Source organism: Leucopleurus acutus, assembly GCF_964270905.1.
Source record: "Leucopleurus acutus genome assembly, chromosome: 7".
Lineage (NCBI taxonomy): Eukaryota > Metazoa > Chordata > Mammalia > Artiodactyla > Delphinidae > Leucopleurus > Leucopleurus acutus.
The window spans coordinates 30,440,453-30,460,207 of record NC_139150.1 but is presented as its reverse complement, the minus strand read 5'-3'; the positions used below and the strand labels follow the sequence as shown (position 1 = coordinate 30,460,207).

At 39.3% G+C, this 19,755-nt stretch overlaps 1 protein-coding gene across 1 annotated transcript in view; it reads right to left on the bottom strand.

The window, feature by feature from the left end:
* The window catches only part of GRIN3A (glutamate ionotropic receptor NMDA type subunit 3A), a gene marked incomplete at both ends in the record, with an annotated part of 146,655 nt that overhangs the window by 78,340 nt on the left and 48,560 nt on the right, over nt 1–19,755 (bottom strand). The window contains one exon of the mRNA XM_082843193.1: nt 9,831–10,878. Coding sequence (XP_082699319.1) covers nt 9,831–10,878 — 1,048 coding nt within the window. The remainder of the gene's footprint in view (nt 1–9,830; nt 10,879–19,755) is intronic.

The following is a 19,755-nucleotide window of genomic DNA, read 5'->3' as shown; positions in this document are numbered from 1 at the left end:
GATTGCTTTGGCTATTCAGGGTCTTTTGTGTTTCCATAAAAATTGTGAAACCTTTTGTTCTAGTTCTGTGAAAAATGCCAGTGGTAGTTTGATAGGGTTTGCATTGAATCTGTAGATTGCTTTGCGTAATAGGGTCATTTTCACAATGTTGATTCTTCCAATCCAAGAACATGGTATATCTCTCCATCTATTTGTATCATCTTTAATTTCTTTCATCAGTGTCTTATAGATTTCTGCATACAGGTCTTTTGTCTCCTTAGGTAGGTTTATTCCTAGGTATTTTATTCTTTTTGTTGCAATGGTAAATGAGAGTGTTTCCTTAATTTCTCTTTCAGGTTTTTCATCATTAGTGTATAGGAATGCAAGAGATTTCTGTGCATTAATTTTGTATCCTGCTACTTTACCAAATTCATTGATTAGCTCTAGTAGTTTTCTGGTGGCATCTTTAGGATTTTCTATGTATAATATCACGTCATCTGCAAACAGTGACAGTTTTACTCTTTTCCAATTTGGATTCCTTTTATTTCTTTTTCTTCTCTGATTGCTGTGGTTAAACTTCCAAACCTATGTTGAATAATAGTGGTGAGAGTGGGCAACCTTGTGTTCTTCCTGATCTTAGTGGAAATGATTTCAGTTATTCACCATTGAGGACGATGTTGGCTGTGGGTTTGTCATATATGGCTTTTATTATATTGGCCTTTATTATGTCATATATGGCCTTTATTATATCTATGCCTACTTTCTGGAGGGTTTTTTTAAAATCATAAATGGGTGTTGAGTTTTGTTGAAAGCTTTTTCTGCATATCTTGAGATGATCATATGGTTTTTATCCTTCAGTTTGTTAATATGGTGTATCACACTGATTGATTTGCGTGTATTGAAGAATCCTTGCATTCCTGCGATAAACCCCACTTGATCATGGTGTGTGATCCTTTTAATGTGTTGTTGGATTCTGTTTGCTAGTATTTTGTTGAGGATTTTCACATCTATGTTCATCAGTGATATTGGTCTGTAATTTTCTTTTTTTGTAGTATCTTTGTCTGGTTTTGGTATCAGGGTGATGGTGGCCTGGTAAAATGAGTTTGGGAGTGTTCTTCCTCTGCTATATTTTGGAAGAGTTTGAGAAGGATGGGTTTTAGCTCTTCTCTAAATGTTTGATAGAATTCACCTGTGAAGCCATCTGGTCCTGAGCTTTTGTTTGTTGGAAGATTTTTAATCAAAGTTTCAATTTCAGTGCTTGTGATTGGTCTGTTTATAATTTCTATTTCTTCCTAGTTCAGCCTCGGAAGGTTGTGCTTTTCTAAGAATTTGTCCATTTCTTCCAGGTTGTCCATTTTATTGGCATAGAGTTGCTTGTAGTAATCTCTCATGATCCTTTGTATTTCTGCAGTGTCAGTTGTTACTTCTCCTTTTTCATTTCTAGTTCTGTTGATTTGAGTCTTCTCCCTTTTTTTCTTGATGATTCTGGCTAATGGATTATCAATTTTGTTTATCTTCTCAAAGAACCAGCTTTTAGTTTTATTGATCTTTGCTATTGTTTCCTTTATTTCTTTTTCATTTATTTCTGATCTGGTCTTTATGATTTCTTTCCTTTTGCTAACTTTGGGTTTTTTTTTTTTCGTTCTTCTTTCTCTAATTGCTTTAGGTGTAAGGTTAGGTTGATTATTTGAGATTTTTCTTGTTTCTTGAGGCAGGATTGTATTGCTATAAACTTCCCTCTTAGAACTGCTTTTGCTGCATCCCATAGGTTTTGGGCCGTCGTGTTTTCATTGTCATTTGTTTCTAGGTATTTTTTTTATTTCCCCTTTGATTTCTTCAGTGATCTCTTGGTTATTTAGTAGTGTATTGTTTAGCCTCCATGTGTTTGTATTTTTCACAGATTTTTTCCTGTAATTGATATCTAGTCTCATAGCATTGTGGTCAGAAAAGGTACTTGATATGATTTCAGTTTTCTTAAATTTACTGAGGCTTGACTTGTGACCCAAGATATGATCTATCCTGGAGAATGTTCCATGAGCACTTGAGAAGAAAGTGTATTCTGTTGTTTTTGGATGGAATGTCATATAAATATCAATTAAGTCCATCTTGTTTAATGTGTTATTTAAAGCTTGTGTTTCCTTATTTATTTTCATTTTGGATGATCTGTCCTTTGGTGAAAGTGGGGTGTTAACATCTCCTACTATGATTGTATTACTGTTGATTTCCCCTTTTATGGCTGTTAGCATTTGCCTTAAGTTGAGGTGCTCCTATGTTGGGTGCATAAATATTTACAATTGTTATATCTTCTTCTTGGATTGATCATTTGATCATTATGTAGTGTCCTTCTTTGTCTCTTGTAATAGTCTTTATTTTAAAGTGTATTTTGTCTGATATGAGAATTGCTACTCCAGCTTTCTTTGGATTTCCATTTTAATGGAATATCTTTTACCATCCCCTCAGTTTCAGTCTGCGTGTTTCCCTAGGTCTGAAGTGGGTCTCCTGTGGGCAGCATATATATGCGTCTTGCTTTTGTACCCATTCAGCGAGTCTGTATCTTTTGTTTGGAGCATTTAAACCATTTACATTTAAGGTAATTATCAATATGTATGTTCCTATTACCATTTTCTTAATTTCTTTGGGTTTGTTATTGTAGGTCTTTTCCTTCCTTTGTGTTTACTGCCTAGAGAAGTTCCTTTAGCATTTGTTGTAAAGCTGGATTGGTGGTGCTGAATTCTCTTAGCTTTTGCTTGTCTGTAAAGGTTTTAATTCCTCCATGGAATCTGAATGAGATCCTGCTGGGTAGACTAATCTTGGTATAGGTTTTTCCCTTTCATCACTTTAAATATGTCCTGCCACTCCCTCTGGCTTTCAGAGTTTCTGCTGAAAGATCAGTTGTTAGCCTTATGGGGATTCCCTTGTATGTTATTTGTTGCTTTTCCCTTGCTGCTTTCAATATTTTTTCTTTGTATTTAATTTTTGATAGTTTGATTAATATGTGTCTTGGCATGTTTCTCCTTGGATTTATCCTGTATGGGACTGTCTCTGTTTCCTGCTCTTGATCGACTATTTCCTTTCCCATATTAGGGAAGTTTTCAACTATAATCTCTTCAAATATTTTCTCAGTCCCTTTCTTTTTCTCTTCCTCTTCTGGGACCCCTATAATTCAAATGTTGGTGTGTTTAATGTTGTCCCAGAGGTCTCTGAGACTGTCCTCAATTCTTTTCATTCTTTTTTCTTTATTCTGCTCTGCAGTAGTTATTTCCAGTATTTTATCTTCCAGGTCACTTATCCATTCTTCTGCCTCAGTTATTCTGCTGTTGGTTCCTTCTAGAGAATTTTTAATTTCATTTATTGTGTTGTTCATCATTGTTTGTTTGCTCTTTAGTTCTTCTAGTTCCTTGTTAAACGTTTCTTGTGTTTTCTCCATTCTGTTTCCAAGATTTTGGATCATCTTTACTATCATTATTCTGAATTCTTTTTCAGGTAGACTGCCTATTTCCTCTTCATTTATTTGGTCTGGTGGGTTTTTACCTTGCTCCTTCAACTGCTCCGTATTTCTCTGTCATCTCATTTTGCTAAACTTACCGTGTTTGGGGTCTCCTTTTTGCAGGCTGCAGGTTCATAGTACCTGTTGTTTTTGGTGTCTGCCCCCAGTGGGTAAGGTTGGTTCAGTGGGTTGTGTAGGCATCCTGGTGCAGGGGACTGGTGCCTGTGTTCTGGTGGGTGGGGCTGGATCTTGTGTTTCTGGTGGGCAGGACCTTGTCTGGTGGTGTGTTTTGGAGTGTCTGTGAACTTATGATTTTAGGCAGTCTCTCTGTTAATGGGTGGGGTTGTGTTGCTATCTTGCTAGTTGTTTCACATGGGGTGTCCAGCACTGGAACTTGCTGGTCGTTGAGTGGAGCTGGGTCTTAATGTTGAGATGGAGATCTCTGGGAGAGCTTTCACCAATTGATATTATGTGGGCCCGGGAGGTCTCTGGTGGTCCAGTGTCCTGAACTCGGCTCTCCCATCTCTGAGGCTTTGGCCTGACACCCAGCAGGAGTACAAAGACTCTGCCAGCCATACGGGTCAGAAGAAAAGGGAGAAAAATAAATAAATAAAATAAAATGAAATAAAATAAGGTTATTAAAATAAAAAAATTATTAAACTAAAAAATAAAAAAAGTAATTAAAAAAAATAGAGCAACAAAACCAATAAACAAATCCACCAATGATAACAAGCCCTAAAAACTAAACTAAGAGAAACATATAAATTAGAAACTAGTCAGTCACATACAGCAAACCCAAAGTCTACAGTTGCTCCCAAAGTCCACTGCCTCAATTTTGGGATGATTCGTTGTCTATTCAGGAATTCCACAGATGCAGGGTACATCAAGTTGATTGTGGAGATTTAATCTGCTGCTCCTGAGGCTGCATGGAGGAATTTCCCTTTCTCTTCTTTGTTCACACAGCTCCTGGAGTTCAGCTTTGGATTTGGCCCCGCCTTTGCATGTAAGTTGCCCTGTGGCATCTGTTCTTCACCCAGACAGGAGGGGGTTAAAGGAGAGGCTGATTAGGGGGCTCTGGCTCACTCAGGCTGGTGGTGGGGGGAGGGAGGGGTATGGAATGCGGGGCGAGCCTGTGGCAACAGAGTCTGGCCTGATGTTGCCAACAGCCTGAGGTGTGCCATGTGTTCTCCTGAGGAAGTTGTCCCTGGATCATGGGACCCTGGCAGTGGCGGGCTGCACAGGATCCCGGGAGGGGAGGTGTGGATAGTGACCTGTGCTTGCACACAGGCTTCTTGGTGGCTGCAGCAGCAGCCTTAGCATTTTCATGCCTGTCTCTGGTGTCCGCGCTGATAGCCGCGACTCGTGCCCATCTCAGGAGCTTGTTTAGGCGGTGTTCTGCCTTCTGTGTGCAGACTAGGAAGGAATCCCCTCTCCTCACGCACCCCAAAACAATGGTCTCTTGACTCTTAGGCAGTTCCAGACTTTTTCCCGGACTCCCTCCTGACTAGCTGTGGCGCACTAGCCCCCTTCAGGCTGTGTTCATGCAGCCAACCCCAGTCCTCTTCCTGAGATCTGACCTCTGAAGCCCGAGCCTCAGCTCCCAGCCCCCACCTGCCCCAGGGGGGGAGCAGAGAAGCGTCTCAGGCTGGTGAGTGCTGGTCGGCACTGATGCTCTGTGCAGGAATCTCTCTGCTTTGCCCTCTGCACCCCTGTTGCTGTGATCTCCTCTCTGGCTCCAAAGCTTCCCCCCCACCCCCCTGTCTCCACCAGTGAAGGGGCTTCCTAGTGTGTGGAAACTTTTCCTCCTTCACAGCTCCCTCCCAGTGGTGCATGTCCCGTCCCTATTCTTTTGTCTCTGTTTTTTTTATTTTTTCTTTTGCCCTACCCAGGTACTTGGGAGTTTCTTGCCTTTTGGGAAGTCTGAGGTCTTCTGCCAGCATTCAGTAGGTGTTCTGTAGGAGTTGTTCCACATGTAGATGTATTTTTGATGTATATGTGGGGAGGAAGGTGATCTCCACGTCTTACTCCTCTGCCATCTTGAAGGTCCTCCAGGAGCACATTTCTTAATAAAATTCTTCTAGGGAAGTCTGGGAGTTGTTATTCTCAAAGTTTTCAGGCACACAATGTAACAGGAAGACATGGGGAGATTATCCCAAGATAACTAAAGAAGAGTTAGAGAAGGAAAGAGGCCGGTGTTCAAGAGCATTAATGTGGAGGCACAGGGAAATTTGCCTGGGGTGAATTAAATGAGCTGTGGGAAAATGGAATGAAAATGGCAGCATAGTACAATGGGACCTGTCTTGATACCCAGTAATTGAGGGGGATGAAAAGATATGAAAATAAATGAGACTGTGAGTAAGGGGCAAAAGAATTTTCAGAGTGTGACCAACATTCCACATAAATCACCTCTCATTCAGATGTAGGAGATTTTTACCTTACGTGGAAAAACAAATATCCCAAGAGAAGCACAGGAGATCTGTGACTTCTATGTAAATGATACCTTTTCACTCCTCAGCTAACATGCTATGAAAATGGAATCTTGAAAAATACCGGAAAAAAGCAAACCACATAAACCCAGTTTCATCAGACATTCAAAGACACACACATGCTAATTCTCATGGTTTGGACTGGGCACTGATCAGCCTTTGTCCTATTTGATAACTGCCTTGGCAGATGGGATAATATCACTCTTTATCTCAAAAAGTTAAAATTCAATCCACAGAGAGGCATTCAAGGGCCTGCATGACTTCGCTTCAGGGCACTTTTTTCTCCTCACCTTCTACACCTCATCTCTCCACAAACCCATACTCCAACTTTATGCCTGCTGCTTCTCCTCAGACAGTAATTTTCTCCCTACTGCCTTCTCCCTTGGGGTCTCATACTCCCCCAGTGCTTTAATACGCAGTGTCACCTCTCTGCCCAAGATTCCCACCAGCTTCAGTGTCACTCCTGAACTCTGGCTCCATGTTTCCCAATGCCTGGTGGATTTCACCTGGATGTCCAATACAGCTTTTAAGATGCCCAGTGTGAAACTGACCTGATCATCATATTTTCTAGCTCTTAAACTGCCTTTTCTGCTTCCTTGAATGGTATCATTCGCTCAGACACTCGGGCCTGCAACTTTGAAGGTGTGACTCTTTGTTGCCTCTCATATCCAATTAATTGCCAAGTCCTACTGACCTGGTCACCGCAATGTTTCTTGACTCTTTCTTCTTTTTATTAGTGACAGTAGCTATAACTTCAACTCTGTCCACTGTCTTTCTCTTCTAATCGTGTTTACGTGCTGCTGCCAAAAAAACCATCTTCAATGGATTCTGCTTCTCTGTGCTATTCCACTGTTCAAAAATGTCAATGGACCTCTAGTGTCAAGTATTCACTTTCCTTAGCCTGATGTCAAAGATCCTGTGATATCTCAACCGAACTTACTTTTCAGACTTGGATCTTCTCTTTCCTTTCATGCTGTGACTAAAGAGAACTCCTCAAGATATCCTGACTGTGCCTTATACTTTCCACCTCCAAGTAGTTTGTTCTGTTCTTTTGCTTGGAATGTCCATTCTTCTTTCCTTGACGCACATGTCCAAATTCCAAGTCGTCTTCAAGAATAAGCACACATTTTATCTTATTAATTAAGCCTTCCCTTGAAGGTGATCACACTTTCCTTGAACTTTTACATATTTGTTTCTAAACTTTGGCATGCTTATAACTTTATTTTTTGTAGTTCTACTTTTAGTTTTTTGAGGACCTGCAGACTGTTTTCATAGTGGCTGTACTAATTTTCAATCCTACGAACACATAACTTTCTAAGTTATTTCTCCTTGTGTTTTTATCTTTTTTATCTTTTCTCCCCACTTGACTTATTCACTTCTGAATTTCTCCACATCATTTAGTGTAAAAAAAGGATAGAGTCACTCAAAGAATTGAGCATTGGTAGGAGAGAAAAGAGCTCATGTGAGTGAGTGGAATATACTTAAGAATGAATGCTGAGTGACTGAAAGGGTATGGAAATTATTTTGATCATACCTCTCCATGGGAAGGTGAGGACATTATGTCATCTGCATAATACCATACATCTGGATGAAAACTGAACAATTCTGTCACCAACATTATTTGCCAAAAGCCCAGATGTCGAGTATTGCTTAATCAAATAATCTGGGTGTCTTTATATGAAAAAAAAAAGTGAGAGACTTTAATATAGAAACAACATTAGGAAAGAGAAATACATTTTTGGGAACCTTAGTGGATCTTCATTTATTATCTAAAGTTGAAAATGTTTTAGATTTAGGCTTGTCCCACTTCTTAAAGACCTTACTAGATGTAACACAAAGTTGACATTGTCCATTTCCTCTCACTCTGTCTTGTGGGCTGTGTTAGATTATAAAAATGTCACCTTTTTATTCTGGTGGAGTTGGGGTTGGAATGGTTGTTTCTTTTTGTTTAAAAAAACTTTTGCTTCTGTGTATGGTTTATCTTTATGCGTTCTTTCTAATCCCTAAAATAATCATTACTTCAGGTTTCTCATGTGTAACATCCATAACAATTTTGGTAATCTTTGGTTCTGATTAATGAAACTCTAGTCAGTATTGTGTTCGTCTTTTTACATACAATAATGGTCTGGAATCTTCACAACAACAGGCATATATATTAGATTGTTTCTTATACTAGATTGGATTGAATGGTTTCCAAGTCTAGTTTGTAATTTAAGCATCACATTGCAAGACTCTTGCAAGAAAATTCGAGTAAGTTTCTTTTAAGATGGTGAACCTTTGGGAGATCTATAGGCCTCTTGGGGCAAAGAATAAATAGAGGCTGCTAATACCAGTGCAGTGTGAATGCTGAAGCATCACCAAAATCTCTCTTCAGGATAACACATGTATTTATACTACAGAACTTATTTGTGTTCACTAAACTCCAGCTGATAACCTAAAGTCCTGAGTGCACAATAAGAAGTGATGCAATTCATTGCCTAGTCAATGACCCATTGTTTGTTGAATCTTTTCATGAGGTTCACGCCTCTTACGAGGAGGTTTTCAGTATATGGGTCAAATTTCTCATGTTCATTTGTTTGCAAAACAGACCATATCCTAATCCAAACCATTTATGAGAATCCTCTAAAGCTGCCACCAGCCTTCTGGGCCACTCCATCATTTAACAAAGACAGTTGTAAATGTCCTATTTGTTCATGCTCTATGTAATTAATTTTAAATGTTTGATAAAAATATGTAGTAAATGGTTCAATACCATGAGATTTGATGTGAAAAGGGATATTTGAAAAGGCATGGTGAATGTTTCACTGTTTGAAACGCTCAGCTTAGCTCAAGTTGCTTTAAACACATTGTGTCCTGGGGATGCCCACTGAATTGCAGCTTTCTCCAGTCTCTCCTAGATGGGTCTTACACATTGGTATACACTTCTGCTCTGGATCTGCATTCTGTTCCCCATTGGGACTGTAGTACTCCCTGGAGTCCTATTCTAATTGCTTTGAGCCCTGACAACCCCCTCCTCTCTACTCCCACCAGGTTGGACCAAGTTCTCCATACTCCCAGTCACAAAAGAGGTCTTGTTTCAATCCAGAGAGAACATAGACATGGCTGTCCTTACTCAAGTATCACCACTGCTTTACCTGCTTACCTGAACTACACCCACTTCCTCCCTTCTACCCTTACAGTCAGATGTCTAGGATATCAAAGGAGGCCTAGAATAGATACAATTTTCTTGAATGTTCTTGGACGTTGTAATGTGACTGCTGGCACACTCCTCCAACCCCAAGGTGATCAGTTTTCCTTACTCTATAAGGACACCCTGTTCCTAGCTAACCTTGCCACCTCAGTTAGCTCAGTACTCCTTGTCTATACCCATTGAGTTTTCTAGCATCCGACTCTGGGTGCTTATGATAAAATGTTAGTTCTTTCCATTTTACAATTTTTCATGGTGAAAAAAAGTTTCTTTACAATTTAAAATATGGACCTTACTATTTATTTCCATTAATTCCCAAGAGAAGTAATTAATTCATTTTGAAGTTTACTTTAGGTGAAAATACTTTGTAAGACTATTCCCTGATAGCTATTCTGCCAGATGGTTAACTAACAAAGGAAAAACTGCACAAAGAAAGAAAGTCCTTCTACCAGAAGGACTTTCTCTGGAACAAACATCTCCTAAAAGCATCCCTCACTCTTTTTGTTTCATTTAATAAAACAATGAAATATTTAGTGCATCCAGGCAACAGGCTTTTTTGGACTAGTCTCTATGGATGGTTCAGAGAATATTCTTCTGTTAGATGAAAGAATATAGACATACTACAGCATAAAATACAATATATGGAGTTAAAATTGACAATTAGGAAATCTAGAGTTAAAAGAAGTATTACCTTAGGGTCATGTATTCCAGAAAGCTCTTCATAGATCTTCTCACCTACCATGACAGCAGCCAAATTCGCTGTATATGTAGAAAGGCAAAACATACAGAAAATGGCCCAAAGGTTCATCAGAAACCTTCCAGTCCAGCATTTTGGGGGTTTGATGGCTGCTGTTCTACCAAACAAGAGGGCATAACAGACATTCAAGGCTGAAGAGAAGGAGAAAACTTTACTTCTGTTCCGCCCCTTGGGAGTCATACCAAAGGGGCTCTTCCATTCATAGAGAGTGAGGAAGATGGCAGTGATGTGCAGAGCCACAAAAATCCCCAGCCACATTGTCCAATGGAGTGGCCACATGAAGGCTCCAATGGGAGCTGCCGTGTCTCGGGTCCTCACTAAGATGCCCAAGCTGGTGGAGAAGAAAGGACTGGTGAAATCTATCACCTGGCTTCGTGCAGTATTGATGCTGAAGGAAGTGACTGCCATGTGGGCTGACCCACTGAGGAGTTCACCCACCAGCCCAGTCCAGTGCCCATTTTTCCAGGCTCCATATTTGCCATCCCCAACAATATAGAGATCAAAGTCAAAGTTCATGTCTTCTGCTAGCTTTTCCAGCAGATCAATGCAATATCCATAGCAGCACTTCTTGAATTTGATGGGCACTGTATCATTACTGCTATGAAGGCTGCTAAAAAGGCTGTCCAGTATGGAAGAATCATTAGTCATGGGGTCTAGACAGAGTTGGCCAGCAGGGCACATGCCTTCATCATCTACCTCCCGTGTGAAGACAAATGGATGTTCGATCAAAGTAACCACTCGCAAATGTAGCTTACTTGGGTGTTGGAAGTGGGTTTTGTGCCTCTGGGCTTGCTCTGGCCATATTCCATAGTCCATGATAATCTTCCCCTGCTTCCAGCTGCCCAAGCGTGTCCACATTGGCTTTCCCAGGGGGTCATGTTGCAGATTCCAGATGAAAAAGTTGTTTTCTGAGCTGATGATAGTGGAACCTTTTACTTTGATGGAACCACTGAGGCCTCTGAAAGTGGTGTTGGCTAGAAACCTGTCAAAGAGGAGCAAAGGCAAAAAGTGAGGAAGAGAGGTGAGGCCAAAGTCCGGAAGCGGTGCTCATCTTTTCTTCTCTGTCTTAATAAGAAGAAACTCTATTTTTTTTCAAAAGGCACTGCCTGTAATTACTTTAGGAATTAATAAGCTGGACTCTTTCTAGGACAAGAGTCCCTATTTCATTGAGCAAATGAGATCTCAACCTCAGGTTCTAACACCTGGGCTGGGTGCTTGACTTGTGGTCTTACTCCAAATCTTTATTCCTAGTTAAGGAATGTGTTAATTGTTTTCTGTTGTAAATGGTTAATTATATATTCTTACAAATTTCCAAGCTATGAAGGTTCTCAGCATCTTTAACATGTCTCATTTCTACTGCTCACCACATTCAATTGCAAATAAATCAGCTCAATAAATATATTATCTTTGGTGCAAGGAATAAGTTATAATACATATGTATATACTTTTATGATTGCTTAAAATTATATTCATAATTCTAGAAAATAGCCAAATCTTGTTATCAGTGTTTAGCGTGGAAACAATCGACATGTCTGTTAGCATGAGGCCAGTCTAAGCTGCGTGTTGGATACCATCCATGGAATAAAGAAAAAGATGATAAATAGACTTGCAGTTCCCAGGACAGCCTCAGGCTAACCTCCCTCTAAGTCATTAGAGAAAAACAGTTGGCTCTGGCTCTAGAGAGAGCTTCTGCCAGAAGTCAAAGAAAGGAAAATTACCAACTGAATGATATACTGATTCCTAACCCTGGGAACCAGGGCACTGTCAGTATATGTTCTGCTATGGACAAGGCAGGGAAATGCTTGGTCAGTCTCTGTCTTTCTTGAGTTTGGGAAGATAAGACAATAAGAGGTAATATATGAGCTCGAGGCACCTCTGTACTGTTGTTTTTTTTTTTCAGTACGCGGGCCTCTCACTACTGTGGCCTCTCCCGCCGCGGAGCACAGGCTCCTCCGCGGCATGCGGGATCCCCCCGGACCGGGGCACGAACCCATGTCCCCTGCACCGGCAGGCGGACTCCCAACCACTGCGCCACCAGGGAAGCCCCCTCTGTACTCTTAATTATGGCCTTGTGTCAGAAATAAAGCCCATATTTTGACATCAAACACACCTGTGTTAGAATATTGGTCCACCCACCTTCTAGTATTGTCCTTGGACACAAATTTACTGAACTCTAAGCTTCAGTTTTGTCATCAGCAAAATGGGGGAGGTTATTACATTTTTATTTTTAAATTATTTCTACTGCAAGGGTTAGAAATAATGCATGTGAAGTATATACCACACCTTTTGACATAGAACAGATGTTCCAGATATGGTAATTATTATTTAATGTCATTCAAATTTTTTCAATCAAGGCTGTCCCAGGTCACTTTTCCTAGTCTTTTAATAGAACTTTTCTAGTTGGAGGCACAAAGTACTGCATTATGATAAACTCATAGAGGCTACTCAAGACTTATTTCAAATTAAAAGAAATTAAATTGAAATGTGGACTGTAACATAGAAGATTTTTATGAGGAGTTGGATGATACAGAATGTGTTTCTTCATGAAACACATTCATCCATTGCTTGCCACAAACATTACTCTGTAATTTATAAATGCAAATACCAGTAGTAAGAAGTTGTGCTGCCATAGAAGAAACAGAAAAATCAGAAAGTGTGAAGAATATACTAATTTTCATTACAGATATAAATGTAAATCACATTTGAAGATGCTACTGTCACTAAATGCAATGAAACTGCTCATTTTGGTAGATTGCATATAATAGTAATTATTCATGTTAGCTCTCCCCAGTGGGACTCTACCACTTAAAATGAATTCTGTTTAGCAACAAGTAATGAAGTCTCAGTTATCTTAGACTTTCAAACAGTTTTCTGCTTCTTTAGGGAAGTAGGGAACCAAATCATTAAAATATACAGATTAATCAACTGATAATTACCTAGGTACTATAATAGAAGGGTGACTACAACTGTGTTTCTGATGAGCAATTTACTGTTAGATTTGTTAAGACACACACACACACACACACACACACACACACACACTGACATAGCCTAGGGAATAAAACAGTTATTAGTAAATAATTTTATTTGGTCAATTTAGTGATCAGGAAAGTAAAGTTAAAGTTGTAGAAAGAGAAGCCCTTCATTATTTTAAGAATAGTTGGGGCTTAATGATTATAGACTTTTAACTGGATGGACCTACGAAGGACTACCACTGAGTAAATATATACTAAAATCATCTCAGAAAAGCGGTCTTCAGGAATCTTTTAGAGATTATATAACTCCCTCATTCCAGTAAAACCTATTCCTCATTATCGATGTTAAATAGCATTCAGCATGGCCATGACTAAAGAACAATGCTCAGTTGTCTTTGAGGCACTCATCTATCACAGAAAGACATATCAGTCAGGATCTAAATGTCTTTCATTTTCCCAGATTGGAAAATCCAGTGTTTGTTTCACTATGCAGTTGGCACCAAGAAATTGGGTCTCAGAGAATCCCCATTAATGATGGATTACTTTTATTTTCAGTTTTACAGAGAGGATAAGTTAAAAATCTCATTAATAGCTTTAGTTATTGTCACCTTCACTATGTATTCTTTGTAATGGAATGACAATGCATAGCCAAGTTTGAATATTCACTATGTTAGCTAAAAGATTACAGTGTTGAAATCTTGCTTTTGCTTGAAGTGATTTCTACCATGTTCCTTTTTATCTTGCCCTGGACTCTTCTTGGATGAACAAGAAAAAGGAAAATCAGGAATAATTTTATTGGCAAGATAAACTGATACAAATACCAGGCACTGTTCTTAGTATGAGTTATAGAGATGAAAGACACACTCATTGTTCTCAAGGAGCTCAAAGTCTAGTGATGGGGAGAAAGAAAAGCGAACAGGCAATTCTAAACCAGTGTAATAAGCATCCTGATGGAGGTAGAATTGGGTGCCATTGGAACAGAAAGCAAGGGCACCCACAATCTAGGGGTGACAAGGAAGGCTTCTGAGAGGAGCAGGTGCGAGAGCTGAGTCTTGAAGAAGGAGTTACAGTTGACCAGGAGGAGAAGCTGGGGCTTGGTGCTGTCAGCACAGGGAGATGCATGTGCAAAAGCCAGAGACAGAGAGAGCAAGCTGCATGATGGTAAGTGGTGAGAAATAAGGCTGGAAATGAGGGTGAGAAGTGAGTTACAAAAGGACTGAGGCCACGATGAAGCTAATGGAGAGCCATCGAGAGAATTTTTCTGAGGAGGGACAGGATCATCAGATTTGATTTTAGAAAGATTTTGTTTTCCTGCTAGCTATATAGGAAATGGTTTGGAAGGAGAAGGTGGCTGAGCACAGTTTCAGCTGTAAGGAATAATGCTCCTTTCCGCCTCTTGCTTCCTCTCTTCCTCTCTCTCTGCCTGTTTCACAAGGGCCTTAAGGTGACAAGGGCTAAGGTAATAGCAGAAGTGGAAAAAATGGCAAAATTGAGAGATACATAGTTTCAGAAAGAAAAGTAGTGATATTGAGAGGGTCAAATGCACATGATTGCATTTAATTCACAAACTGTATTAAGAATGTGTAAAACTCGGCTTGATGGAAGGTCATATAAATAAGACCTGGAGTATTTAAGTTGATTATGAGCTAAATGTAAGCCCACAGAGCACTGTGGGAAAAAAAAGAGAGAAAAGTAATCTTAAATTCTTTTAATAGTAGTTTAGAGCCTGGGTCACAGGGACCAATAATAATACCACTACATTCTGTGCTGATCATACTACTTCTCCAGCCTAGCTATGAATTCTCAATAAATCTTCCAGTTCAAATATCATGAGGAAAGGTAGGAGGTGGAAAATTTAACAAGGGGTGGTAAGTATAACAATCAGATTGGACAGCAGAGTAGAAACATATTCAGGTTGCAACTGAACTCTAGAGGCTTTGCATGTCCATTTTATGAGGCTGGATTTTATTTAACAGGAAAAGGGGAGCCATGAAGATTTCGAAGTACAGTAATGATGTAACCATAAGTCTGCATTGGTAATACTGCTCTGGCAACAGGTACAATGTGTCTATAGGAAGGAAGAGATAGTGACCAGGAGACCACTTCGAAGACTAGTACAATAGCTCTGTCATGGTATGATAAGGGTCTGAATCGCACTCCATGAGTGAGAATCTGGTTTAGCACTGTGCCTTGTGCATAGTGAGTGTTTAACAAAGCAGTTCAGGTATACATCTTTCTTATCAGCAGATCTCCCAAGATACCACTCTGCTTGAAAGGATAAAGGTCATTGGTTAATCTGCTTGGAGGTAACTTATTACTTCAGTAAAATTCCCAATTATGTCACTAACTAAGAATATGTGTTGATTTGAATAGGAGCTGAGATAAAATCTGAACTTTTCAAATTATGTAAAAAATGTTTTTGAGACAGTTCACAAATATAAGCAAGATCAGTGTTTAATGTATTTATTTTAGAAGCCACATTTGCACACAAAACTTGACTTACTAATTAAAATATTTTCTTATGCATTAAAATAAATGAACAAAGATGTTAACAAAACATCACCCAATCAATCATTTATTCATTCCATAATACTCACTTTTACCAGGCACTATTCCAGATTCTGGGGGATATAGTAGTGAACAAAACTCTATGTAGCTTTTAGTCTATCGAGGGAACAGAATATGATAAGTAGGGAATATGAATGGGATGTTAGTGCTAAGTGCAAAGGAGAAAAAATAAAGCAGAGTAAGGAGATAAGATGTGTCAGGGTTGATGGCAGTAGGGTGGAATTTTAGATTAGAGAGGCCAGGAGAAGGTGATATTTGAGTAAAGGGTTGAAGAAAGGGAAGGAGCTGACCAAGAGGATATCTGGGTAAAGAGCATTCCCTGTATAGGGAGCAAGGAGTCCAGTGTCCTTGAGTGTGACTGTACCGGGTATGTTTGAGAAATAGCTAAGGGAGGGAGGGGCAGGAGAGTTAAAGATGAGGTCAGAAAAAACTTATGGGGAGTGGGAGGTGGGGAAAATAGGATTTTGTAGGTCACCATAAGGACTTTGTTTCTTCTCTACGTGAGATGGAGAGCCACTGGTAGGTTTTGAGCAGAGAAGTGATAAGATATGACCTACATTTTATTTATTTATTTATTTTTTGCGGTACGCGGGCCTCTCACTGTTGTGGCCTCTCCCGTTGCGGAGCACAGGCTCTGGACGCGCAGGCTCAGTGGCCATGGCTCACGGGGCCCAGCTGCTCTGCGGCATGTGGGATCTTCCCAGACCGGGGCACGAACCCGTGTCCCCTGCATCGGCAGGCAGACTCTCAACCACTGCGTCACCAGGGAAGCCCATGACCTACATTTTAACAGGCTAGTCTCAGTGTTGTGTTGAGAATGGACTACAGAGAGACAAGAGCAGAAGCAGAAAGACCAGTTAGGAGGCTGTTTCAAATACCAGACAAAAGTTGATGATGGTTTAGACTGAGGTAGTAGCAGTGGAGGTGAGAAGAATTAGTTGGATCTTGATAAATTTTGAAGCTGCCACTGACAGGATTTGCTGATGGCTCATATAGTTGCTAGGAAAAGGAAACATAAGGATGGCACCAAAGTTTTTTCCCTGAGCGATTGGAAGGATGGAGTTGTCATTAATTAAGATAAAGAAAACTGTAGAAGAATCAGGTTGTGAGGTGGGTGAGAACCACCAGGAGTATAGTTTTGCTAATGTTAATTTTGAGATAATTCATAGATATCCAAATGTAGTTGTCAAGTAGGTAGGTGGTGATCTTCCAGAGTTCACGAAGTAGGTCTGGACTGGAGGTACAGTTTGGGAGCCAAAAGTCTATATAGGGTATTTAAGGAGATCATAAAGGTAATTGTAGATGAGAAGAAGTTCAAGGAGTGAGTCCAGGGCACTTCAACATTTGGAGGTGTTGCAGGTGAGGAAGAACTAGCAAAGGAAACTGAGAAGTAACCAGAGATATAAAGCGGGCTGTGTTGTGTTCTAGAAGCCAAGTAAAAAGGATTTTTCGAGGAGGGGACACTTATCAGCTGTGTCAATGCTTCTAACAGCTCAAATGCAATGAGGACTGAGAACTGACCGTTCGCTTTAGAAACATGTAGGCCACTGGTGACTTCATGAGAGTAAGTTCAGTGAAGTATTGGAGCCTAATGTTTCAAGGGAAAATGGAAAGAGAGAAACTGGAGCTAACTCTTCAGAGAGTTATGCTATAAAGAGGACAAAAATGGAATAGTGGTGGAGAGGAAAAATTAAGTACATATATAAATATAAGTATATATATATGTACAGGCTTTTATGATGATGGGAATGATCTAGTAAAAATAGAAAAATTGTTGATGTAGGATAGAAGAGAGAGAATTCCTGGGACAGTTCCCTTGAGGGGCAAAAGGGATTGTGCTCTAAGGTGCAAGAGGGGGTGATGCTCTTTGCTGTGACAAAAGAGGAGCATGGACATGAGAGAAGGCAGAGAGAATACAGGGTCCAGAGGCAAGTAGGTGGGTGGATATGGACAAGAGAGCTTGTGGAAGTTCTCTCTTGATTGCTTTAACTCATTTAGGGCATTTAAAAAGTAAATTATAGAGCTCATTATACTCTCCCCCTTATAATTCATTTGAGAGAAGGTTTATTGTATTACTCTCAAAATGAGACTGAAGGCACTCTTAAAAATGCAGAAAGCAAATAACTTTCATAAGAAATATATTAGATCAATTCCAACTAAAATGTTTATTGTTTTGTTTTCCCATTTGAGTTTGCAAGAGTAAGTTGTAAAACTACCTGGGCCTACCACTTTCTAAAAAATTGTAACTTTTCAATCACTTTTTTAATCTCTTCTATTAAACTTTCTATTTCTCTGGGTCCATCTTGGCGAATGATATCCTCCTAAGAATTTGTTGCTATGGAACTGTATATAATATCATTTATACTAATCGTAGGATTTCTTCTAATTAATTAACTTGGGTTTTGTTAATTCCTTCTTTCTAGATCTCCTCCCACCTCTCTCTTTTCTGGATTTTTGGAAGATGATATATTTGTGTTCATATATTCTTTAATAATAGAATGTTAACTGCAGTATTTATCTTAATTTATTGGCTTAATTACAAATTCATGTATTATTTTTACTTTTTAAAAACTTGCTCTAAAATTTACTAAAGTTAAATAAAAATCTCCTACTGTAAATAATGTTGCCATGTTCTTAAAGATTTTAAGACCTGTTGCCCCTGATTTTTCTTCTTATTCAGCATATAAAGTTTTACTAATCTTATGTTTTTATATTCATTATAAATTTGTTATCTTTTCTTATCTTGAACTAGTTCTATCATAATCCCGTTTTTTCCAGTCTTCATTTTGGAGATGTATGAATCTACTTTTGCGTTGTCTAAATGCATCATCATCCTTATGTGTCTTCTTCCATGCCCAGTTGTTTATAAGTCATATATTCATTTCTACTTTGATCTTTTCTTCACGCATCAGCTTGTCTCTTTGCATGTCTATTTCTCTCATTTGTTTTTCATTTCTTTTAAAATTGCCCTCTTATCTTTGCTTTTTCCCCCTGTTACAGTTGCCTTCCATTAATCATATCTGTATCTGGGAATATCTGTTTTACTCTATAAATCCTTAAAATTTATTTTTCCCTTTGGGGAAAATTGTATCTCCAGTCCAGACCTCCTTCCTGAACTCTGGAAGATCACCACCTACCTACTTGACAACTGCATTTGGATATCTATGAATTATCTCAAAGTTAACATTAGCAAAATTGAATTCCTGGTGGTTCTCACCCACCTCACAACCTGATTCTTCTACAGTTTTCTTTATCTTAATTAATGGCAACTCCATCCTTCCAGTTGCTCAGGGCAAAAGTTTTGGTGTCATCCTTATGTTTCCTTTTCCTAGCAACTACCTAATTGCGGCCAATTAACTCCATCTTTGACTTTTTAGACTGTAAGATCCTCAGCGGCATGGATTTTGACATTCTCCACATTCTGAGAGCAGTCTCTTCCGTACAGTTGCGTGAGGAATGAACAAATCCTCCTTTTCCCACTGCTCTGCTTCATAACACTGCAGGCTGTCCAGCTGAGACTTCAGCGTTCATCTAAGCATCTGTCACACTGAGTCATCTTTGGATCTTAGGCACAACACGGTACCTGGACCGTATAACTGCTCAGTGATGTTTGTGGGATAAATGCAATTAAACACATGTTTCCTGCTCAAATCAGACATGGGTTTCTTCAAGAGCACTTCCTCACATTGCCAGAAGAATGGGACTCAATCAGCCAGGAAGTATTGATATTGTATTTGTAATTTATAGATTATTCAGAGCATTAAAATTCTAATACGTTTCTCCCTGAACAATGGAGAGTATCAAAAATAGAAATTAGTTCTATGGGAAACCTCTCTAACAATAAGGAATTTAATAGGAATTGGAAATTGCTAAATTTCAATCTTTAAAGCAGAGGGCCCCACATTGTAACCATTGACTATATCCTCTTTTAAAACAACTTACAAAGCTCATCTTTTAAAATAGATTTCCATCAGCTAATGAGCAAACAGCAATTTAATAACATATTAAATGTACATACGTACACCCATGGACCATTGGGGTCTGTTTTGCCAATAAGTGAAACTATAGAGTGGAAGGAGAGCTCTTGTCCTTGACTTTTTTCCCAAGAAGAGAAAAATATGAATACTAATCTTTGTGATTGAGTCATGTTTGAATATACTTCTTGGGCTGTGTGTGTGATGTGATGGGATCACTAAGTCAAAAAATCAGACACATAGACGTAGTGCCCTATTTTTCAGCTTTCATGTGGCAGAACTGGCAAGCGGGTACTTCTTTTCCTTCTGTGTTTTTCTCCCACAGTAGTTAGATTTGTACCA